This window comes from Amphiprion ocellaris, chromosome 7 (genome assembly GCF_022539595.1).
Source record: "Amphiprion ocellaris isolate individual 3 ecotype Okinawa chromosome 7, ASM2253959v1, whole genome shotgun sequence".
Taxonomy (NCBI): domain Eukaryota; kingdom Metazoa; phylum Chordata; class Actinopteri; family Pomacentridae; genus Amphiprion; species Amphiprion ocellaris.
Genome location: NC_072772.1, coordinates 10025367 through 10050871, shown reverse-complemented (window position 1 = coordinate 10050871; position 25505 = coordinate 10025367). Strand labels below are relative to the sequence as shown.

Below are 25505 nucleotides of genomic sequence, written 5' to 3'. Positions count from 1 at the left end.
ATTGTTACAGCATCAATCGGTTGCTACACTTGGTGGCGGAGCCCAGTACTACAGCAAATTTACAAAACATGTTCTGACATTGTCCTTCTTCTGCCTAATCTGTTCATAAATGAATTGGTTAAATTATTATTGGCATTTAATCCATTAATAATTGATCAGTAACATCCCTAATCGGAGACAAACCATTGTTTTGAATATTACCATTCAATACCCCACAGACTGTAATCTTTGCTCTCATTTCAGGCTTTGAAGCTCAGTCTTTCCTCATTATCAAGCCAGTGAGCAAGCAGTTGCCTCATTATGAGTGATTCATGTCAAAAGTGCATCCAAGACTGGCCTGAGTATTTCAGGTTCTACTAATTACTACATAGTCTCTGGTCAAGGTTTATACAGGGAAAATAAACAATTAAATCTGTTAGATTTATACGTTATCCCCAAAACTCCTAATTTGGAATTCTCTAAATATTAAAAAACTGAGCAATAGCCACACTTTGAAGTTGCACTAGCATTTACTGTAAGCACAATATAATGTAACACCTTTATGCTACCTGAGGTCAAAGCTGAATATTTACTTAGAAAACACATTCACTGATATGTGTACAGCTATCACAATGTGGTGTAAGTCTATAAAGGAGATTAGCTAATGAGGTTAATGACCATAACAATCACCATAGCAGTGTACCATCCACTACATAACAATCCTGAAAGAATTTATTACCGTAACCTTTGCAAAAGTGCCATGTGTTGGTTTGCATTCGTATCGAAATTTAATTTAATTTTATTGTATCCTAATGTACGTGTCCGTATGTGTGCAAGTGCCTGTGTGTGTTTTAGTGGGTTTTGTAGCTGACACATCTCATTAAGTCTATGTGATCTCGGCCTCACTAATGGAAAATGATAAGCCTCATCAATCACTGACGCCTTTCCTCTGCTCCCATTGTTCTCTCGTGCATTTTACGATCAATAGAATCTTTAACTAAACACTGTACATTGCATACATAGGTGCTTTTATGGCACCTCTTGTAATTTCAGTTACACCATGGGAACAAAAAATAGTCTGCCTCACTGGTTTAACCCCAATATCACGTCATAGATCACTTGTGTTTTCTAATGTCGGTTGTTACCCGTGCTCTGTCTGACATGTAAAAGTTGTAAGTTGGCCTTTTCAAGCAACAACACTGAAATTTAAACTTAAAATGCCTCCACTGCATTCAGCCACCATTAAATTTCTTATTTACGCCTGTGCTTCTGCTATTGTCACTTCTCAAAATGTTAAAGAAATGTGTTTTTTTTTGTTTTGGTGACAGTATGCCAAGAGGAAGAAGAGAGTCTGTGCGATGGGACTCCATCATGGCAACAGTGTTCTACAAAGTCTGTCAAAGTGACTTGTTAATTGGCTGTTATACGAAGCCTAAAGCAAACAGACGACGACAACATCTCTCACGGATCGTTTAATTTTATAGCTGTGGCTTTGGGTGAATTTCTAAGAGGTAGCAGCTTGTTGGCATGATTCAGTTGTGTAAATGACTATAATGTGGCCTCTCTGCCTGTCTGAAACACACAGACGCTCAGTCACTGCAAAAACACAGACCTCATGTAATTATGTCAGCCATTTACACTTAAACTAACAAGTACGTCAACGTTAAATGGGACATAATTCTATCACATCCCTGTACTTGATTGAGGGATAAGCAGCATCACTGTCACCTAGAAATCACCACCTATTGTTTTTGAGTGATGCTTGTGGCTCATTTGCAGCAATATTTGAGCCAACTAAGAAATAGTCTGAAAATTAAAGCTGAAATATGGTGATTTGATTGAAATATTGCACTTTTTTGGTTTGGCGTTTATTTCCTTGCATGTTGCAGTTGAGAATCAGTGGTGAAATTCTGTGATTTACTGTGTGATCAGTGTTCATGTCGGGGTGTTTATACATCCTTTTTTAAAACTTAATGACCTCTCTGTGGCTACAATCTGCCAAAGCATCGTAAAACTACAACCTTCACATAAGTTCAATTAAATTGTCTTCCTTTTACCCAGTTTCGAAGCGGTTTCCAATGAAAAGTTGACTGCATTTCCTAAGGCGGTTTTTGTGACATACTTATAAAAATGGCATGTTGGATATGTGCCACTGATTTAAAAATAAGTCTTAACAAATGTCCCCAATCTTAAGCCTATATTTCATTTCATGTTGGTGTGTTGGATTTAAGAATGTCTCTTGAAGGTTGATTCTAAAATGGGCACTGAGAAGATTTTCTATCCAAAACTGAGATCTTTTCTGATCAGTTTACAAATGATAAATGATGATGGGTTTAAGTCATTGTTTTTACACACAGTGAATAAAATATGTCCTATTAAGTCTTTCAGTAACACACTGATGTTCTAAGAGGACACACAGGTGGCACAAGGTTAATGTAGTGAATCCAGTTTAGTCTTTGTTGCAGCCAGAGAGTCTCCTCTTCACCCTGCTCTCCACAGTGCCCAGACCAGACCATCATTGACATTTATTCTCTAATAAGTCCCTGCAAAAAATGCTTTATAATGCTGTATTTTCCACAGTGTGGTTAAAATTTGACATGTACTGGCGCTGAGAGTCCTTTCTCATGAAGTGCAATCTCTTGGAAACAGACCGTGTGTTTATTAGTCATGTGAATGATAAAATGTTAGAGAAAAAATCTCATACTATCACAATTCACCCTGCAGTCCTTTCCTCCTCTACACTGTCTCCTTTCCCATATTCTATCTATTTTTTATCTGATGACATTTGGTTTGTTACTGCATGCGTTTGTGAATTTTTATGTGCATGTGCGTAGTGTCTGCATGCCATTTCATTTCCATATCTGTGTGACAGGGGTGCAGCTGTAGTTGGGCCAGTTCTAATAAGCAGGGCACAGTGAGTCCTGGATCACAGGCTTTAGTTAATTGTCTCATTGCTATTCAGGCATCCAGCAAAGTTTAAAGCTGGCAGTACAAAGACGCTGACCCACGAGTGAACAAAAACACCACCTGCAAACACTGTCAAACAGGAGATGACACAAAAAAGTCCAACACAATATGATATACAGAGACACAGACCCTCTAAACAGGCTGTAGGAATAAAGGTAGAAAAGCACACAGTGACAATTAATGAGTCTGAAATAATAAATTAAAGCAACTGGACTCATGTTATTAGCCAAGCTAGTGGCTTTTAAGGGCAAATTTTGTTCAGATTCTGTACTCACTGTTTAAAGCAGGTCTTTCCATACAGTATACAACAGACATGAGTCCATTCCTATGCTAAATCACCACATTTAACAGTAGGGTATTTGGTCTTACATTAAATGAAAAAACAACAGTTTAGATTTACTTTATTAAAAACACAGATGCCACAGTAGGAACAAAAGTCAGCATAAAGTCATTACTCAGATGAAAGTCTTTTAGTATTTCAGTACTTCATGCATCCTCTTTACCATGGATGGTTCTGCAGAGACTTTTATTTTCAGTTGTTCAGATGAAAGGGCCTATCTCATTAATATGCGCCCAAAGGTGTTCTGTTGAATTTGAATCGGGCACCACACTTGGCCAGGTCATAGTTGTCACTTTTTTTTGTTCAGAAAATCTTTTGTGATTTTGGCAGTGTGCTTCAGATTGTTATCGTGCTGGAATATTTCTCTTCTGTCAAACTTCTGCAGACTGAGAGTCATCTTTTGGTTTATCCACAGACCTTCATGTGCCATTAATAAATGTAATCTCCCCTAACACCTCTGGCAGCCCCATATTATCACACTCACATGTCCCTGCTTCATAGACTATACATTCACTGTAGTGGCCCTGGTTCATGTCAAACATGCTGCAGCTCATCTCAGCCAAATAAATTGATCTTGGTCTCATTTGACCAAAAAATATGCTCCCAGTGTTCATCGGGCATCTTTCATGCTCTTAAGCAAAGTATAATCTTGTAGTTTTGCACAAAAGAACAAGCCAAGGTTGTTTTCTTGGATGTTGTCCATCGACCTTATGCCGTGTCCTTCACACCTCTGAGCCGTCACAGACTCACAGATTTCCAATGATAACTGCAGTGCCAATTCTGATGCACTTGGCTGCTTTGTTCAGAGATACATTGTACAAGTAGGAAAGTGTTTTTTCCTTGAATTTAGGAAGATGACCCCTGCGGCTCTGATTAGTGGCACTATGGCAGGTTCTATGTCTCCTGATTCCTGCTGCAGCTGAGATTTGACAGATTTTTTTTATTAGTCATTGATCTCCCTGCATCCTTTCCAATCTTTGTGAAGTCCCATAATCACATTTTTATATTTTTCTCTTTATTTTGTTTTCAGTGTGGAGCCATGATGCAGGCCTGCAAATGGACTCAGCACAAAATGCCAAAACTGAGAAGGTTCTGGTGTTCACAAGTCGTTAGGTAAGGGAAAAATCAAAAGTGCACTTGGTGAACATGAGTGTACTCACTTTTGTTGCACTGAATTTCTACTTAGGGGCCTATATTTTCTATATAGTCTATTCTAAAGGACCTACATTCTTCATTTCAGGAAGTACTACACTTGTCAAGTTAGAAATAATGTAATTACTGTAGAGTGATGCAATCTTGAATCATATGGCATTTCAGTGATATTGCACTGGGGTGTACTCACTTCTTTTGTATGCTACATCTGGTACTAGCCGCTGAAGGGCCAGTGATGATACCAGCTGAACTGCTTCAATGTAAACCACTAATCACCTGTACATAGAGAACATGACCCTGGAAACTGACCTCCCAGGCTGACTGCTGCCTGCTGCCAAGGTTTTCTATGTGGTCTATTTCTGTACTCCGTGAGCGCAGATGCACAGGAAAAACTAATGGGAAACAAATCCAGACAGGCTGTTGGAGATATAATATGTTTGTATGAGTCATTTCCAGTCATTCGGTTTGCCAAACTGGCTTTCTGATTGAGGAAAACAATGGAGTCATTTATTATGTTCCGCTTGTTGCACTTTTTCCCTCCGTCTTTTTCTCTTAACGGTTCTCCAAAACACGATCACATCTCCTCTCTCTCCAACCCCTGTTCTTTCACTTTTGTTTCCTTTTCTCCCTCCTCTCCCCTCATTTCCCTCCTCATCTTCTCTTTTAGCCTGTTTTTCTATCAGATGTGCCCTGCTGCCTCCTTCTCTCCTTCCCCTCCTGGTTGAGAACGGGCGACATTTCTAAAGTTGACAAATGTCCTGCTGAAAAAACATGGAATCACTCAGCCTTTGTCCCACATGGGACCACACGTATTCATTGTAACACAGAACAACCACCATAATGGATACATAGCAACCCCGACGGCTCTCTTTATATTATATTAACCTGTGCTAACACGGTTGTCTTTTTGTGTGTAGCAGTTCTTACCAGTGAAGACTTTCACCTGCATGAACTCACGCAGGAGCTCACCAATGGCAGATATTCGTGTAGTATATTATATTCTGCCACTCTTAAGTGGTAATCAGTGCTTTTCTTTGCTTTAAAACACACAATCAGTTATTTAGATGGTTACAAATTCAAAACATAACGTACTAAAAACACGTCTTTGCAGCTGATAATGATTTTCATTATTTATGTATCTGCTTGCTGGTCTAAATCTGTGAAAAAATATCTATTTTTGATAATGTGTAACACAAAAGTAGCAACCTTTATCATTTGAGGAGATGGAACCAGATAATTTCTGCATTTTGCTTTAAATGAGTGAAACATGACGTGATTATCAAAGCAGTTGCTGATTATTTTATGACAGTCAACTAACAAATAGTTTCAGCTCTTACAGGTTTCTCTTCCTTTGGACCAGCAGACATAAAACTCTCACCACTGCAGTCTCTCTTGTAATCCTGGTAATTTCTTATATTTATGTAGACAATGTCTGTTGTCGGTTCAGATTTTTAGGCTTCATTTCTGAATTACCCCAAATGAGGATCAAACAAGGACAAATGGACACATAAGTTTAAAGCATCCATTAACACACACTTAGAGAAAGAAGCAGCTGCCACAGATGGTGTGATGAGAATATGTTGTGGTGTGGACAAAGAGTGACATCTAGTGGTGACAAAGGGACGAAAGCATATCTTGTGGTGTTACATGATAGCATCTACACGGTTAACATCACATGAATAAACCACAGATTTTCTGATGTTCAGTCTATTGTCAATTGTTATGGAGTTACAAAAGGCACCATTAAGACGAGCACATTCTGTTTTCCAAACACCACAAAGCAGCAAACATTAAAATCATGTGTATGGACTTCCTGTGTACAGTCAGTGAGGTCGCTACATGTCAAATCCGTTTATCCAATATCGAAACAATACTTGGTGTACTCTTAGTTATAGACAGTGACAGATGAGGATTATTCTTTGACATTATAATAGTATGCATTTTCAAATATCTGACCTGACCTTAAAAATCGAGAACATCTTTGTTTGCCATAAAGTATATTAAATCTTTCACACTTCCTGCCATGTATAAAGAGCTCTCTGTCTCAGCTTGATGGCGAATAATTTCCCCAATCTCTCTCTTGGCCAGGCTTTTGGAGCTTCAGTCTCAACTCGTTAGCATGTTTGGCCCGAGGACCAGGATTTACAAATCCTTCTTGCACCGATTTGGCTTCAGGGCCAAGACAACTACGTCACCCAGAATCCCCAGTGGTGGCCATTACTCAAAACTATTCATACAACATACGGGCTGAACAGAATGGGAAAATGATTTCAACATTGCTGAGAGCGAACAGCTGCAGCTTTCTGCTGCTGGACGATGACAGATTTCCTTTTCTTTCTTCCTCTCACTCAGTCCTTTTCATTTCACTCTTCTGTTTTTGTCTTCATTTTCCTTTTCACTTCTTTTGTTTGACTTGATTTTCTCTGTATTTGGGCCTGCTTGTCGTTCTCTCCATTTCACTCCTTATTACAATCTCTTCGCACCTAGTTTATACACACGCTCACACAACATTGCACGCAAACACACACATGCACTATACACACAGTTACGCACAAGGGAACCCAGCTTTGAAAATACATTCCCAAGAATATTAGTCTAAGGAATTTAAATGGGCCATTTTCATGTTTCAGCTTTTAAAATATGCTGCCATGCTGTTTGCTAACCTACTGGAACAAAGCGTGTGTGTGTGTGTGTGTGTGTCTGTTTATACAGTACGAACTGGTTGTGTCCAAATGTCACCACAAGAGCGGATATCCAGAGGTCATGCTGTAAAGCTGTCATTTGTGTGCAAGAATTAAAGTTAGAAGTGTAATTTTCTGTTATTTTAAGGTTGGAAGATCAGCATTTCAGCTGAGCTGTTAGCTGTTAAAGATGTGTTTGTAATGTCACTGTATCTCTAAATAACCGCACAACTGTGGAAATCTGTGCCCAGATGGAAAAGCCTGCAGATTAAATGACCTGTGGCATTTAGTGAAAATGAAAACTGCAAGGCTGTTGCATACTTTAACGCAAAAAACTGCAGTGAGTTGTGTGTTCCAATGCACACGCAGGCAAAAATCTACAAAACGCCTTTTAGGGTATAAATTTGAGTACATTTAAGCTATAGTGTAACTGTATAAGTGTAACTCCTCCTCTTTCTGTCTGCATCCATGTTGGTTTGTGAACATGCTTGCTTGTGTGTGTGTGTGTGTGTGTGTGTGTGTGTGTTAGTGGAGCCACATCTGGAAACAATAGAGGAGTAGATGCTGTCACTTTCCCTTTACCTCAGGCTTTTGAGTGTGTTCTTAAACAAACACTCAATTCACTCACAGTAAATTACAGGAAGGCAATCTGAGCTGCAGACTTAGATATTTGGACTCTCTCACTTGCACACACACACACACACACACACACACACACACACACTCACAAACACACACATGCACACACATGCACATGCACGTACCAACAGGCCCAGAATTAATCAGTTTCTCCAGATGCATTTTTACCCCTGCATTGGTAATTTACAGCCTAACTTGCATTAAGTTCAATCTTGCAACCAAATTACACCTCATTTAGTAGTGAGAGTTTGTGTTGTACTTCTGCAAACGTTTTTGTGTCTTACGAATGTGTATGTGTGTGTCTTGGGGAGGTTGTAAGTCTTTAGCTGATGAGATGTGAGTGATGGTACAGTCAGTGTTTACACAGCATAATCAGCATGTTTCCACTGCGGATTCAAAACAAATTTCGTGGTTATGCAGCGTTTCTTATCGTAACCCTGAGTAAGTGTGAGAAAGAAATGTGAAAGACATCAAAACAGAGTCACTGTTGTGTAGATTTGTACAGTTAACACGGTTATGAGGCTGCAAACTGCTGTTTAAAAGCATTAGAGCCTGATGAAGCGCCAAAACTCAATTTGTCTCATCAAACAAGAGGTGGCAGCATTGTTCAAGCCAGTAAATGAAGACACCTCTGAGGATGTGCAAAGATGATTTACTACTTGAATGCAGAACATTCATTCATTCAGCCACTGGGGCTCATCTGAGCTACTTCAGAGAGGCTTTTCATAGGCATACTGAGTCAGGATTTTTCATCATTTTTCAAGAAAAACTAACAAGCATTCTGCACTAAGCTTATAAACTGCAAGGATTTTTCACATCTTTGTCTTATTTTGTAGTGAATTGAGCATCTCTGGGTTCTAAAATGTTGGTTTGGGAAAAATAAGACATTCAAAGACCTTAGATTGAGTTTTAGGAAACTTGAATGGATGTTTTTCATGATTTTCTGATGTTGCATAGACCAAAAGGTTAAAGAAACGCCCAACAGATTCAGAAACTCGGTCAAATATGAAAGAATTCTTAGTGGCAGCACAGACACACACTCATGCACACACTTGTATAATCACAACAACATATTGGAAACCAAAAAGTTTTTATTCATCTTCTTCTGATACAAAAGTGTTTTTTTTAAATAACAAGTTTTAAAATTTTTTGTCACGTTTTTTCTTTACATGGATAAATTAGCAATCTCTTTATAATACATTGATGACATTGTCAAAACAATCAGTTTACTAATGGAGGGAGGAGTCTAGACCTTAAAGGCTACGATCAGTGTTGGTGAACTGATCCCGGCAGTGATTCAAATCTGGGTTCCTCAAAAAGCGTTTACAAAATCTGCATCACCAGTGGTCCTCAGTCTTTAGGCGTGGAGCACACTTGCTGTGTTTCAAGGCACATTCTGTGATTGTTTGGAAATGACACCTGAAACTCAGTGTGGTCATATGAGTGGAGACAGCCAAAACATTAAGACAGTTGGAGGGAAAAACTACATCAGCTCAGAGGGGAGGTGGTCAGAGGTTAATTTAATTCACTTACAGTGAATGTAATGTTTGTTTGACTTTGGAAATTTAATACGTGTGCCAACGTATGCTGGTTTGAGAAACAGTTTTTTTTCAGGGTTCTAGGTTTCACCAGAACCACCAAGAGCACCTCTGAATGCAGAAACAGTTATATTTAACATATTTTTGGGAAAAGACAACCTCACAGTGATTTTCTGTCCCACTCTAAACATTGAGCTAAAAAATAGATGTGACGGGCTGTATGAGGCACTACCTGGTTACAGATGACACACAGGAGGACAACGCTCCGAATTATTCAAGCTCTACATTTCAGTTTTTCAAAATGACATTATTCCTTATTCTATTGAAATACAGAAGGCGCATTGTGACACACATCACATGTATTATACATACAAAGACTCACTGAAACGCAAGAGCTTTGCTGGATAGATTGTCAGGCAAATATTCGGTACACAGGAGCAGAATTTGGTGAATGCAGCAGTAAGGCAGGATAAGACAGGACTGGGAACTTCTTGTATTTAAAGCTTACAGTTATTGAGAAGAACTGCAAGATTGAAGTGGTGGGAAAGGCCTTCTGTTAAAATGCAACGCTAGAGACAATAAATGGAGATCTCGTCCCATCATTCATGAAATTTTAAGAGTAATGTCCATAACTCTGTTCCAGGGAGGGCTTGATTGTCTGGGAAATGAGCCGTGATGTATTAGATGAGGTTAAAAACACCAAGGATGGCAGGGGATAAATGCAGCATGACAGCAGCTCGAAACATACAACTAGAGTCATAAAGAAGTATTTTCAGTGACAAAAAGTATTGTCAGAGCTCTGATCTCAGCATCATGGACACAGCTTAGGGTAATACAAAGAGACAGAAGCAGTGGAGATGGAATAAATCCACAGAAGACATGTGGCAAGTTCTCCAAGAAGGCTGCAACAACCTGAGGAGTGCCTCAAAAAACTTTGTACAAATATACTTAGGAGAACTCGTGTCATTTTTGCGGCAAACGGTGGCCACACCAAATATTGCTTTTATTTTTTGCTGTTTACTGCACTTCATAACAAGTTAAATAAAGAAAAAACAACTATTGGTGGCATCATTTTGAAACCTTGTTATACTCAGGCCCCAAAACCTTTACAGAGTAATGTGTATGTGCACAAGCTGTGGCAGCCCTTTGCTTTTGCAAAATGTGTATTTTGGAAACTGATTGTCTAATAGCGTCTAATTCTTTAACCTGCCGCGGTTCCAATGTTTGGAAAAGAGCAGAGGGAATAATTCAGTTTCCTGGATTCCATTGACTGCTGAAGACCTACATTTCCCAGATGCCTCAGTGATTCCAAATGTGCAGCAATAAAAGGCACAGCTGGTACTCCCGGGATTCATAGCATAGTTTGACTACCTCACACATAATCTCTCACTGTGTTGTCATCACATTACGAGTGCAACAGATTTTTACATGTTTGAAGACTACAAAATGATTTTCCTGTAGTATTCATACTGACAACTGACCAAGCTTTCCCTGTTAATGGCTGTGCGTATTAATGTGCTGTATACTGATTTGCTATCAGTCCCACCACTGCTGTCTCAACCCTTCACATATTATATAACTATAGTGCATTATTACAGCTTAGAGCTGGTTTCCCGAAAAAATATGACATCCTCTTTTGTATTGTACAAAAGGTACTATTCCTAAAAATGCATCAAAATGTTGTTCAAATGTAAAGAAATTGCAGACATAAGGCAATATTTCCGATTTTCCTGACAGTTATGGTACGTGTCCACAGGATCTGTCATTTCCTATGTAAGCAGCTGTGCAATGCATTCTGGTAGCGTCATGTTGCATTTCAAGAGACAGTGTCAGGTTTGCCGGTTCTTATTTCCATAAAGTTGAAGTCTAGACTACTTTATGGAAGTCAGGTGCGTCCCTCGCAACCCTTCACGTCCAAAAAGGCCCCTGAGGACACGTACCATTAGTCAGATTATGTATTGTCTAATCTCACTGTGGAAGGGGTTTTCAAGGTGTCCAATACTTTTGGGAAACTTCAGCCTACTCCTGTATAACATCTGCTCCAGTGTTTACATTTAAAACTTCAAAAGACCCTTGAAGGACCCCAAGGCTTTAGGGTTTACTGTATCCAGCAGGTTCAGTCTCTTCTGCTGAGGGCTCTGGAGAAAAGAGAGACAGAGAGGTAGACATGGTGCCATGCAGCTTATTGGTGTGTCCGGTCTGCATATTGATGCGTCTGTTCTGCCTTTTCCGTCTCTCTTTTTCTTCATTCTTTTTTTTTTTTGCTTTCTCCACCTCTCTGGGCAAAGGAAGTCTAACAGAGGTAGAGAGGCTACTGCTGCTACTACTGAATGACTTAGTCCTCTTCTTTTCTCCTTCTGAACCCCTGTTAGAGGCACAGAGTCAGGGACTGTTAGGGAGCTATTACATCCAGTGGCTTCTTTGAGAAAGTCCTGTGTCACATTTTTTTTTTTAATCTCCCTCTCATCTCTCGAATCTCTGACCTTCATCCTTCGTTTGGCAGAGCGAGTGTGAACGAGAGAGAAGCTCGCAGAACTTCATTCCTGTCTATTCTCTCTTTCTTTCTCCTCAAACCACTGTCTCATTGCCTTTCCCTGGTTTGATCCAGCCTTCGCCCGGTGCTCTCTTGCCACCCCGGCTGGCCTTGCTGTCTCTGAGCAGGCGGGCAGTGCAGCGCTGCCAGGTGTGGAGGGTTTTTGCTGACCAGATCCACATGCCTGATGTGATGCCAACAAGCAGTGACATGAAGATTCGAAGCATCTCTGATGCCACGTATGAGTCCCGGGTGCTGGCCCTGAACTCCCCCCAGTGAGAGAGCTGGTAGAAGTAACAGCCAATGACAATGGATGCTGGGACAGTGTAAAGAACGGAAAACACTCCGATCTTCACCATTAAACGCTCCAGCTTGTCTGTTTTGGCACCGTCCTTCTGCAGATTGGAGCGGATCTTGAAAAGAGCCACAAGGCCTGCACAGATGAACAGAGTGCCTGAGGGGCAGGAAGGAAACAGCTGTCAGTGGGACCATGGATGGAGAAAACATAATGACAGACATAGAAAGTGATCAAAGAAATGACAGATTGAGCATGTAAAAAGAAACTATGAGGGATCTGTTTAGAAAACATTGGTATAAGCACACTTTTATGCAGAAAGTGCTAAAGTGTCATTAAAAGAGGACAAATGAATTATATTGTTGTGTTGTTACCTATGAGAAGGTATGTGGCCAGAGGTGCCACCACAAAGCCTGTGAGGGCCTCCTGCTGCTGGTTGCCAACATAACACAGCCCAGTCAGGTCGTCTGCATCCACCAGCCTCATGATGAGGATGACGATGGTTTTAACAGCTGGGATGGCCCAGGCTGCTATGTGGAAGTAGGAGCTGTGCATTTCAATAGCCTCATGGCCCCACTTCAGTCCAGCAGCCAGGAACCAGGTGAGAGTCAGGATCACCCACCTGGAAGATATGAAGCAAAAGGAGTGAGATAAATAGCAAACCCTCCTCATGTGGCACAATTATCAGATTAACTTCCTCATTTTTATAGTGAATAGAAATCCTGTTTCCAAGAAACTAAACACTGAGTCAAACACTGGGCTACAGATCACTGCTGGAGCATCCCCAAACCTTGCTTTTTATGCTGCTTGTTAATTGCCAATCTGCTGGCCACGTGCAGTCGTCTGTTATAATTAGGTTATCATGACACCAGATAGTTATGAGCTACAGAACAGAGTTGTGAGTCTTTGGCTTGTTGCTTTTCCAAATGGGGAAGAATGAAGACAAACAGGAAAACAAGGGTCAAGTAAAAAGGAAGAAAAAGAGCAGAGACAACAGTGTGTTTCCACTGCAACTTGAATAAAATGAACTTTTACCTTTCATATGTAGGGAAATGAATCCAACTAGTACAGAGGTTATGAGAGAGGATGGTTAAATGTTAAAGAAAACAGGATGCTAAGTCTCGCGTTCCAATTGTTCCACCAAAGGCCATTCACAACAGCGGCTGACAATAGTGAAACTGGGACAAAGAGGTGAAGGATTGATGCGATTAAAAGGTGTGTGTGCATCTGTGTTTGTTTGTACTAACCAGAGTGAGGAGGCCATGCCAAAGAAATAGAGGAGAAGGAAGACTATAGCACAGCCGGTGCTCTTTAATCCTTCTTGTACCAGAATTGGCACCGCTGCTGCATCCAGGTCACAGGAAACTCGTTCCCTCCCAAGAGTGAGTCGTACCTAGAAAATGAGACAAAAGAACAAAAAGGGAAAAGGAGGTGTGGCTGAATTAACAGCAGAACCAGACAAAGGGAAGCATCATCTTTCCTCCCTATTACAACCAGAGGAGAAGCTGCACATTATTAAATCCTTTCTGAAAATCCTCCATTATTATTAAAGTGTAGCATCATTAATTACACTCTGAACCCCAAAACCCACCAGCAGGATTGAAAGGCCTGTTGTCTTTTTAAATAATGCTAAAATTATACCATTTATCAGAGTCAGAAATAGTGAAAACACAAAGAATTGTAGGATTATCAAGATTATCAATCTCTAAGTCTAAGCCTAAAGTTATGATATTTGATAATAACTTTTTTTTGAATCTCCAAAGATAAATCATTTGTTCTAATCAGATTCAGTAAAAAAAAAATAAATAAATAAAATAAAAATAAAAATTCTGCAGCTCTTCAGTGCAAACTTGAACCCATGAAAAATCAACTGCAACCAACAGTCACATGACAAAAATTCAGGGACTTCTCAGCTGAACTTCAATAAGTTTGATGAATACTTTTTTTCATTGCTTTTGATAAAGTCCCTTTATTCATTCTACCCAAACAACTTAAAAGCAACAACATCCTACTGAATCCTCTTCTTACCAGGTAGGCAACGCTGTACAGATTGCAGCACATGGAGAGAAAGATGATGGGCCTCTCAGGGTAGGAGAAACGCTGTGAATCCAAGAGAAAGGTCAGGACTGTCAGAGTGGTTGACAGGAAGCACAGCACAGCCCAAACCGCCATCCATGCATCTGTGAAGACTTTGGCTCCTCGCCGGTAGAGCCCGCTGTCATAACCACACTGCAGAGTGCAGCTCTCGGTCTGTTTAAACCAGGTGTACTGGTCCGGTGCAGATCCCAGGGCCTGACACTCCTCCTGGTGGGGAGGATGGCGGACCTGTGGGTAGGGCGTGTCCTCATCCCCCGGACCCTCCATACACATGTGGTTGTGGTCGTTTTGAGGAGGAAAAAGGCTGCAGTTAAGCACCTAGACAGGAGGCATGGTGAGAAAGTGGCATTTTAGATGCTCATTGTGGCTGTTTTTGTTAACTTTTTCTTGTGTTCCATCCATTTTCCACATCACACAACCACATCCTGAAATCAGTAATGCAGGGTGTTCTGGCGATGATGTGACTCACCTCAGGCCAGATGAAGCCAAACTCATTGAGCACAGGGAGGCATTTTCTCTTGACAGACAGACACATGCTGCCACATGGACCGATGGGGATGGGAACCTTGTCCGTGCACATTGGCACATAAACTGAGCATAAGAAGAACTGGAGAAAAATGGAAATAAACGATGACAAGTTTAATATTTTGCTCTCAGCCTGCATGACAAAATTCTGCAAACTATGTATTCTGTGATGAGGACTGAAAACATATAGGAAAGACGGAGAAAAAGCAATGCCACAAAAATCATATAATAGCCTTTGACTGGTGGTGCTGCAAATGTGTTGAATTGTTATAGGAGCAGCGTGCCGTGTGTAGCAGTTGATTTTTTTTTCCTCGAGAAAAGTGAGGGAAACAAACATACCGCCGAGTGATGTAAGAAGAGTGAAACATAACAGTGTAGTAAAACCGATTTAGACACTGAAAGTGCAGTAACACTTGTACAATGTTATGTTTTATTTCGTTGCACTGCTTTGTAGACTTTGATCCACTTGAGTTAAATCAAACTGTGAAGCAGAAGGTAAATTGTCAGTGGTGAAGTGCTTGTTAAAGAGCTGGAAACAGCCCTCTGAGTACCCCGTGGGCCAATCTTTCTGTATATTACAACAGGATTACAGCTGCTAGATGGCTACATCGTGTACTCCCACGTGTGGATCCTCCATCTAGTTGCATATACCTCTTTGTATCCTGCTTCTTTGTGGCCTTAACTTTCAATACATTGCATCACATCTTCTATTGGTAAGTCTCTATTTTCAATACTAATCAGAAGCTCCACAACTTCGGTCTCGACAGCCAACGCTAACCTGCTCCAAGGTTACACATACAACTCTGCATCTTTAAAAACAATCTGTGAACTTAACAACGCTGAGGGCATGTGCCATGTAATGCTGCATAATCCCCCTAATCCGAGGCTCAGTTTTCTCTGTCCCATGGCAATGGTTTTGAAATAGATATCCAAGTCGGGGTTACAAAGATAGTCAACAGTCTGAAGTCATATTTGACTGTTGAGGTGGTGGTGATGTGAGAGAAGAAGTAGTCTGGGGTTACAGAAAGTAGCAATTTTAAATGATTTCATGCATTTACAGTGAAATCAGTTTGAAGCACGAGTGTAAAATTGTGCCAGGCTCATGATATGAGAATACATAGAAGCAGAAAGAACATTTTTACTTCACCTTGAGATAAATGAAACTAATCATACACGCCAGGCGCTTGGCCTGAGTGATAGCGGAAAAATATGTCAGAGTGAGGGGTTTGCTTCTGTTTTTCATTTCAAAAATAGAAAAATATGTATCGAGCCGTAATAAGAACTATAATATTGTGGACTTGCAGCCTTACTCCAGTGATAGACAAACCCCAGCTTGGAACCAGCCCTTGAACAGAGCCCAAATGAAACCTGAATCCAAGACGGGTGTCAAGGTTGTGAAAGAAACACACAGGGAAATGTTTAACAACTGTTACTGTCTGTGGGAATTTATTTGAAAAGTAAACAGAAAAGCTGTGCATCTGTGCACCACATCATGTTTGGGATTTAAAAGTTACAGCCACAGTAAATGAACTGAATCACTGAGCTTCTGGGTCTTTTTTTAACACCTACAGTGAGCTTATCTGTTGATTATGAGTATATATCATGATACAGTAAGTCCTCAATGAGGAGCTGAAAGGAGCTAAGCAACAGAAGTCAGTTATCTGAATCAAACAGAAGAAACTTTAAACTCGATTTGTTCTCTGATCAGTATCTGGGTTGTAGTGTGGCCTTATCTCTGCACATGGAGCTGACTGGCTGATCTACAGACTGTACTGAGTTTCTCACCACAAACAGAGAATGTTTGTTTCTGAACTTTACTGCAGGCAGATCATTCTGAGTAATTTGTGGATTAATAAAATGAAATTAATAAGGTTATCCCGAGTCTGTGGGAGCGTTTAATGTGTCTGCTCATAAAGTAACAAAAAAATGTGTAAGCAATAGATATTAAATTACCTGCAATACAATTTCTAATATTTCCCACAGTGAGTAATGCATACTGAACCCGTGACAGTAATGTAACACATTCTGGGTGTTTTCCCCTGACCGTTGGTAACCTGAGTGCTGTCACTTCTCTGCTAAAAGCTGCTCCAGTTACTAGTCAGGAAGCCTCCCATTAGAGCAAATGTTAGGCGATACGGTTTCTCTTTCCCCTTTCTCCCTCTTTAGCGTGTGTGCGTGTGTGTGTGTGTGTGTGTGTGTGTGTGTGTGTGTGTGTGCGTGTGTGTGCGTGTGTGTGCGTGTGTGTGCGTGTGTGTGCGTGTGTGCGTGTGTGCGTGTGTGCGTGTGTGCGTGCGTGTGTGCGTGTGTGCGCGTGTGTGCGTGTGTGTGCGTGTGTGTGCGTGTGTGCGTGTGTGCGCGTGTGTGCGTGTGTGCGTGTGTGTGTGAGGGGAAAGAGGGGGGTGTCAGCTAAACTTACAGGACAATTTACAACTGGAGGAAGACGGTTCAGTTTTATGCTGCAGTTGCTCTTCGATCTGTCTGGTTGTCATGTCTCTTAAGCACTGTATTAATTTAACATGCCAAAATATTTTTTAGCTCGTTTCCCAAACAGCTGCACACACCAATAACTCACTGTTACACTATAATTTAACAGCACACAGACAGGGCAGTTAGCATCCAAACCTAACTTTGTTGGGGAGGTTGTCATGTCTGCAGAGGTCCAGACATACTTATGTGTGTGTGTGTGTTTAAAAAAAAAAAAAGGGTGTTTTTGGAAAAAGTAAACACCTTTCACTGCAAAAATTCTCTCTCCTCTCTGTGGTGTCATTACAGTTATAGTTTAAAGCCAAATCTCAAACATAGTTAATGAGACCAATCGACTTTTTTTTTCTTTTCTTACATGGTGCATGAGATAAACAAGCTGCATTTGTCTTAGGACACTGAGGGCACCATTGTGAGAAGGGAGACAGTACAGTATATAGCAGTGAGGATTCAGCTGTTGCTGTGTGGGGCATGAACTCAGAATGTCAACAGACAGAGGGGGCATTTTCAGTGAAATCAGCATGACAGCCTGGCACAACAGGAAGGAAGGAAGGAAGGAAGAGAAGGGACCATTCCGTTTATCTTAACTTCATGGGAATAGACCTATATTATGCTGCTCATTATCTCTGGCACCATCAGTCTGAGCTGCAGTTATTGCTGGTAGCTCCCTGTCATGTGCTCTGGGACCACACTCTGCTCCTCTGTCTCTCTTTGCGCACACACTCCCACAGATATAGCAGACTTTCCACACTAAGCCCGTGCTTTTTCTGGGAGCAGGACCACTGATCCTAAATGTACGCCTTCACCCTTCAGTGTGCGCTTTTAATAAACATGCTGGACACTCTACTGCGGTGCCACCGGCTGCGTCGGTACCTTGAGCTGGCTGGAGCAGCCGTACTGGATGAGCGGCGTGAACGTGGTCAGCTGCAGCTCCGCGTCCGACTGCAGCACGTTGCCGACCAGGTTGGGCATCTTGGTGACGTTGTAACCCAGACCCTGGCACATGCTGATCCGGATCGGGTCGCAGGTCATCTCCTCCACCTCGTCGCCGAACGCCGTCACCACCGCCACGCACAGCGGACCCACCAATCCGGACAGGAGGAGCAGGGTTGACACCATCATCCCGGGCATGGTCACCTTGGCGCTGCCCTCTTGTCAACTTGTTGGCACAGTGGTTACCTCCTAAAACAACAGCTTAGGTCGCCTTGGAGACCCCAGCAGGACGCGTTTGTAGTCCAGGAGCGCGTGTAGTCCGTGCGTTCTCGGAGGCTACAGTATCCAACTCTGAGCCATTCAGGAGATTCAAATATCCAGAAATCAGCAGCGGTGGAGCATTGCGAGATCTGTGCGTAATCGAAAGCGCGCGTTTTCAGTTAAAAAAAATCATTTTGATAAATCCTGGAGTCCCCTCTTGGTTTGATTCTCGTTAATATAACTCCGTGTGTGGGGAAAAGCGCAGCGCAGCGACGGTATAGAGCGGCTCTGGTTTTGCGCCTACTGCCTGCAAGCGTCCAGCACTAAACTTTATTGTGTCTGTGAAGAGAGACTATTTTCCCTGTCCAGAGAGGAGCCGACCAATCCATGCGCGGGAGTTGGGTTTCCTTGACCAACCCCTGGCCAGGAGGGCGGGATCCGGGAGAAAAATAGAAAAGCGAGCCACCTCTCCGCCCCTCTCTCCCCCCCTCTCTCCCCTGCTCTCTCCCTGTTCTCTCCTTTCCTTCAGTATTTTGCCTTCTTCTGTCCATTTCCCTTTTTTCATCCTTTTCCTCTCCTCTCCTCTCCTCTCCTACAAAGAAAATCAGTGAGAATTCCCCAGCTAATTCTGACAATATCCAGAACCTGTCTTTAAACCAGCTGATGTGGCTGACATTTATTTTTATTGGCTGTATTTTTAGTATAAAAAAACACATCTGAAAAGTGGATTTTTGTGTGCGTGTTTTCATTTTAAATTTAAAGTCCCTAATGGTCTTTTAAGGCCGTCTGGAACTTCACCACAGGTTCCACTCCCCTTCTCAAAAAGGCCCGTCAGCTCTAAGTGCTCATGACATTGTAATTGAAAGTAGGGCCTTAAGTGATGCTGAAGCACTGGAAATCTGTTTTGCATTGCAATGAATGCACATACTGGACAGGTTTTGTTTGCTCGTGGCACCCGGGGAGAAGGTTTCTCCTTTACAGCATGAAACTAGCAGTGAAAAGTGTTGTTTTGGCTTTTCTGTGTTGGAAATGGACTTGGGTGAGAAAGTGCTTGGACTTGGTGCAAATACTTTGGGAGGGGGGAAGCTTAAGCAACCCTTGATTTTTGTTTTCTTCCAAGCAATTTGTACAATTCCGAAACTCTTAAAGCATCTGTCAGAGGTAATCAAACTCAACTTAAGAGCTTCACAGATCTTTTAAGGCACAGCAAATACCAGAATCCTTATCAGGATGAAGCCTCAGCCAGAGTTTAGATTGAGTTTTAAGAGATGCAATCTCATTTGACCAAGGGTAATGGGTAATGAGAAGGTTTTTCTTTAAACAGTGATATCATGTTTAATTCCTGATATGTATCCTTTCATCAAGAAGGAAGCACAATGACACACAAAAGAGAAGGTCATCCTGTTTCTGAAGTATTGCACCATTTTAAATCACAAATCCCATCTGTTATCTGCTGGCACAAAACAAAGAAATATGAGTGACCAATACAGAAAGAGATGGAGAACATTCAAAGTGACAGTTTCTAATGCAACTATATGATAATTGTGCTGAATTTAAAGCCTAAAAGTGGCTTAGAAATTGCCCAGAATGGTAGAAATAGATGAGAAACTGAGCGAGAAATAATTTATGCTTCAACTATCAAAGTTTTTACATCAAACATTGCTCCATCCATTAAAACAAGAAATTGCATGAATGTATAAAGCACAGTCCTATCAGCAGCATTTAGTTGGCTGGTCTCATTGTGCTGCTGTGTTCTCCCTCCTGGATTACACTATGATGTGGAGCTGAATCCACTGTGACAATTGATTGGCAGCATCAATGACCTCGCCGTCGAGCCACGCCAACCCCCGACACACACACTTCTTGAAGCACACGCACACACACACACTTGTGCACATATTCGCATTCACACCATCCCCCCCTTTGCTGCTCCTCGGCTGAACCTGAGGTCAGGACCTGAAGTAATTAGCACTGAGCTGAAACAATAGAGTGTGCCTCGGAGCTGATGGCTATCAGGGGAGTGGTGTGTGTGTGTGTCTGCACAGATGCATGTGAAAGAAGTGAATGGATTGAAATGGGAAATGGAGAAGACTTGGGAGCAAACTTCAGGAGCAAATCTTGATTTAAGGACTTGTGAGTGTTTGAGATAAAGGCAAAGATAAAAGAAAATACCTGTGAAATCTGAGAGAAAACTGAATGCGAGTTAAGAAGCTGCAGCGGCCCACTATCAGCCTGAGCCACCAACACACTCCATCTCCTTTGCTTACTTTCACAGGAGAGTGTGAATAGCAGGCTTGAGCATGCAACGTGTTGGAACTGACAGACTAATGAGCATCACACTGAGCAGATAATGAACACAGTTACTTTTCAAGCCATAAACCCACTGAGTTAACAATAAGAGAACCGACATTTGCATTAAAGTTCCTGAACTGACATTTGGCTACTGAGCAAAGAGGATCTGTTTGTACAAGTAACACACATTAAAGAACAGATGTATAAATAAGAATTAAGCTGGCTGTTCATAATAAATCACTGTAGAACTTTGTTTTCATAAATCCACATGTAAGATATTTTCTTGCTATCCTACTTCTGTGAGCAAACCACTTTCTGACCAAACCAGCAATCAGCTGGAGAAGGAAATAAGGCTGCCAATATTTGGGTTAGCCCAAGCATAACATAAACATTTGCGCTGACTGGTTAATTGATGGTGACTGTATGGAAAACAGCATTTGAAGTCTGCAGAGGTGGGCTCTGGGCACACTAAATATCCATTCAAAATGTATTAAAGGTTATGTGGAAGTGCGACTTTGGGGAATTTCAGCCATGCAGTTCATTGATGTTTAGAATTGGACCCGACTGCAATGATAGTATGTTAGTACAGCGGAGTTTCATATATTTTTAGAGATTTTGGACCATAAAGGAACATTTTTAATATCTCTGTCTGAAACATGCAGTATGAGGTCTGTGTGAGATTGTTTGCAGTCCAGTAGTGCTGATTTCCACCGCTGTAGGCCAAGCAAAAATAGCCCGGGCTTTCTAATTATCCATGCCACACAGTGTTCTTCAACACAGCATTCATGTGATTCTTTTTTACATGTTGATGCCAGCAGAAACGATTCAATGGTTTGGTTTTCCTCCCCAAATTACCCACCCTTGGTAACATTTTGATGGTTTAATGCTTAAGAGCCCAGCCTTTGGAAGGACATGTGCCCTGGCTGGCCTGGGTTCAAACCTCCCTTGAGTCTTAACTTCCCTAATCCTTAGTCTGCACCACTGCCACCTTTGTTACTTCCACAATAACAAAAAATACAAGTGCGGAATTACAGATACCACATGAGGTAGACTGGCTGGGCAAATATAATAAGTATAACACCCACTTAGTAGTTTAGTTCAGCTTCAGTCCTCAGTTAGAAAGGAGTGAGTGGGAAGAGGTTAAAAGAAAAGTATGTCCTGACAGAGTCAAGTCTCCTCAAGCCCTGCTGGTGTGGCTGCTGCTTTAAAATGGATGCACCAATGTGGAGGTGTTGATTTATGATTATTAATAATGTAGCTTCATTTCAGCACACAGCTACTAAAATCAGCTACAGTGCAGGAGTGGGCAGGGCACCTGCATCTGTCCGTAATGATTTAATACCAGCTGTTCAGAATTCATTTAGATTTTGTTACCGACTTCCTCTGGTGTCGGCTGTGCTGTGTTTATTTTTACGCATTCAATTTGTAGGAAAACGTACAAGATAAGTTATTTCGTTACATTAAAAAACCTCTTGTTTACAATTTGTCTCAAGCCGTGCCAGTATGTCATATGAGGCTCTTTTGAAATGCCACTACATAAAACCACAGTGGAAATAGGAAGTTTCCTGTCACATTGTCACAGTGCAGCTCTTTATTTGAAGTATATGCTTCTCTTACATGTGGAGTACTCTGGCCCTTCTTTAAATGAATGGTCAACATGTTAGATTGGCCACAGCCCTGCTAAGGCCAACTTGGTCTTGCTGTGGGACTGTAACCACGCTAACCTTTCAGCTTGGCAGGCACAGTGAAAGGCAGTACCCTGAGGACAGAAAGAGAGACACAAGTGTGTATCTGTCACCAGATAGCATCTTATGGCTCGATGCCCAATCCCTTAGTCCTTGAAGTGTGGTATTAATAGTGCTGCCAACTCCTTGGAATGGTGTGAGTGTGCATAATTGCAAATGTTCTGCATGCATCGGTGTGTTGCTCAAGTTGTGTGGCTTTACTTCCATGAATTTGGTATTTTAAACTTGCGTGCATGAGAATGTAGGTGTAGGAAGTGTAGGTGTTGGGGCTGAGAGCTTATGTCATTATATGGTAGGGGGGTAGATAGAAGAGAGTGGTGGTGGTGGGGGGTTTCTACAGGTGATCTGTTCCCTGTGGGACTTTGGGCTCATATTACTCTGTTGTAGACTACCAGATGCAAACACACACATGCTTTCTTTAACTCTCCCCCATCACATTCTGGTCTCTGACTCCATCTCTTACCTCCTTGAATCTCCCTCACTGACACTCCCAACCTCCCCTGTAGGCTGTCAATCAGCTGCTCCTGCTGTTTCTTTAACTGTAGCGGCAACTAAAATCAAATTTAGCATTATACTTTCTAAGTTTTCAGAAAGAAAATTAAGCCCTAATTTTTCATGTGAAGACTACTGCAGTTGTTCTTTCACATGACCAACTTAATTCTAAGGTTCAGTAAAATATTTAGAAAATCGGATTTTCAGCAGTGAAAGTATAGATGTGTGAGGGAAGAAGTGATCAGTAATCCATTACACTGTAATTTGTACAACTGTTAAGATTTTTTTAACATAAAATTGTGAGACAAATGTCAAAATGACCCAGGAGTCAGGGCTTGCATAGTCTAAGTTATCAGCTTCAGTTATGAGTCTGTGATTTCTGCCAAGCGTTTCCTTTAACTTTTTCCTCTCCTTCCATTACTTTTCTGTTGTTGTGTTACTATTTTCAAAATCTGGGACAACAACAGCCTTTAAGCAGAAACCTGCATGCTGAAAATCACAGGTTTTGTTGAAGATTTAGATCATTACAGTAAGACAGACCGGCTACGGAGAATTAGACCTTATATTGATGTTGCTCACTTACCGGCATGCAATTTTTTCACCAAACATTTCTTCTGGCACCATTGCTGCCTCCGTAGCTTAGCACTGTTGTTTGGTTTAAAGGAATACAAACAAGCTAGGGCATTTCCACGACTTTTACACACTCAGATAGTGAGACCATTCTAGTGTTGACACAGAACCTGTGTAGAATGGTCTGGCTGCACTTCATTATTATTCTGCTTCAGGGGAAAACTGTTTTAGTCAGTTTATATTTATGTATATTTATATTTATGTGACGATCGGCGTATGTTTGTCTGTTAATCTGTCTGTCTGTATGTGCACAACATTATTCAAAAATGGACAAACAGATTTGGATGAAATTTTCAGGGAAGGTCAGAAATGACACAAGAACCACCTCATTAGATTTTGGCAGTGATGCGGCTTATAGTCTGGATCCGCGGATTTGTTAAAGATTTCTGTATCATTGTGAGATAGCAGTACAGTGTCACTGTAACTATGACAAATTAAACACTACATCTGATGACCACATGATTGCGATCCTACTACAAATCCACCGCTGCGGACTTATCGGAAATGACACAAGGAACAATTGATTAAATTGTGGGGGTGTTTCCGAGTCCATCAATTCCTGCCACCCGCTACATATTTAGGTCATGCGATTCGATATCCATACATAACGTACACATGCATGACACTTGCCTGTGCCCAGTGCAAGGTCATTTTGTTTGTAGGTACAGCTATATTATATGGCCACATTCTATGTTGCCATGATTTCTAATCATCAATAACTAATAAACACTGTGCATTTCTGACAATGCCATACGGGGGAATGAACAGCCTTGGCGGAGTACTGTGCTCTCTGAGTACTCTTCTTGTTCTTTAAATCAAGCACAGTTGTCTAGGTTAGAGCTGCACCGATGATGTTAACTCAAATATTGATGGGGTAAATTACCTTAGAGCACAAGCTTAATCCTGGGAAAAACTTGAAATTTTCTTTGTGGTATGTTGCTACCCAGAGGTTGTTGGTGTTTCTTGTAGTGAAGGGGATATGAAAACTGACACACGGATAGCGGAAGGAGAGAACAAAGCCGCATGACATGTGTGGTCAGTGGTTGTCCTATATCTGCAGTCTACATCCAGTGAGTCAGACTACATCCCTTATAGCAGAACGAGGTGCAGCCAGACCATTCTCCAGCACTGACACCTGCAACAAATGTTAGCTTGGTTTTGCTGCAGGAAAAAAATCTCACAGGATCATTAACTGCACTGAAGGTTTTTCTTTCTTTTTTTCACAGCAAATCCAGTTCACCACAAATATGCCAGTGTCGTTTAGCATTTCTTTAACTTGCCTTCTATCTAGGCCCTCTGGTCTTCTCTTCATCTTTCATTCCTTTTCCTTATTTCAGCATATAAACTCATTCTCTTATTTCTGTTTTTTTTTTTTTTTTTTTTTTTTTTTTTTACACACTTCTGATTTATTTTTATTTTTATTTAGCCTTTTTTTATACAGGTAATCTCATTGAGACACTGGGTCTCATTCTCAAGAGAGATCTGTCCTCGAATAACATAACAAGACAACACTGAGTCACTGACAAACAATGCTAAAGGACCTGTACTAGACAATATAACACTGAGTTACAGACAGACATGTTCATGACAAAGCACAACATAGACATCAAAATGGATGATCACCAGCTCAACCAAACACCACAAGGTTTAATGTGAAATTTCATTGTCAGTATTCTACAGTACTCTGTGGGTCTGATTTCCAGATACAGATAATTCTCAAGATGATTAACAAGTCAGCGTTAAAGTGGTGGCAAGCTAATAGCAAAAGGCTAAAATTAAAGTTGCTGTAAATGATATAATCTATATTGTTTGATGTTTTTTTTTTGACTATCATCAACATCCATGACAATTACCTGGATTCCTTATATAAATTAAGTTATGAATCTCAACTTTCAAACAACCAAAGAAGTGTAAAAACATAACAT

The 25505-nt window shown here is 41.2% G+C and overlaps 1 protein-coding gene across 1 annotated transcript; it reads right to left on the bottom strand.

Moving 5' to 3' along the window:
• Positions 1-8831: 8831 nt before the first annotated feature.
• Positions 8832-18759, bottom strand: fzd4 (frizzled class receptor 4). Its single transcript, XM_023276410.3, has 6 exons — positions 18101-18759; positions 14691-14828; positions 14153-14539; positions 13372-13517; positions 12499-12746; positions 8832-12283 (listed from the first exon to the last, which is right to left on the bottom strand). The coding sequence occupies exons 1-6, from the start codon at positions 18356-18358 to the stop codon at positions 11865-11867; spliced, it is 1596 nt and encodes a 531-aa protein (XP_023132178.1). The 5' UTR covers positions 18359-18759; the 3' UTR covers positions 8832-11864.
• Between the last annotated feature and the right edge of the window lie 6746 nt (positions 18760-25505).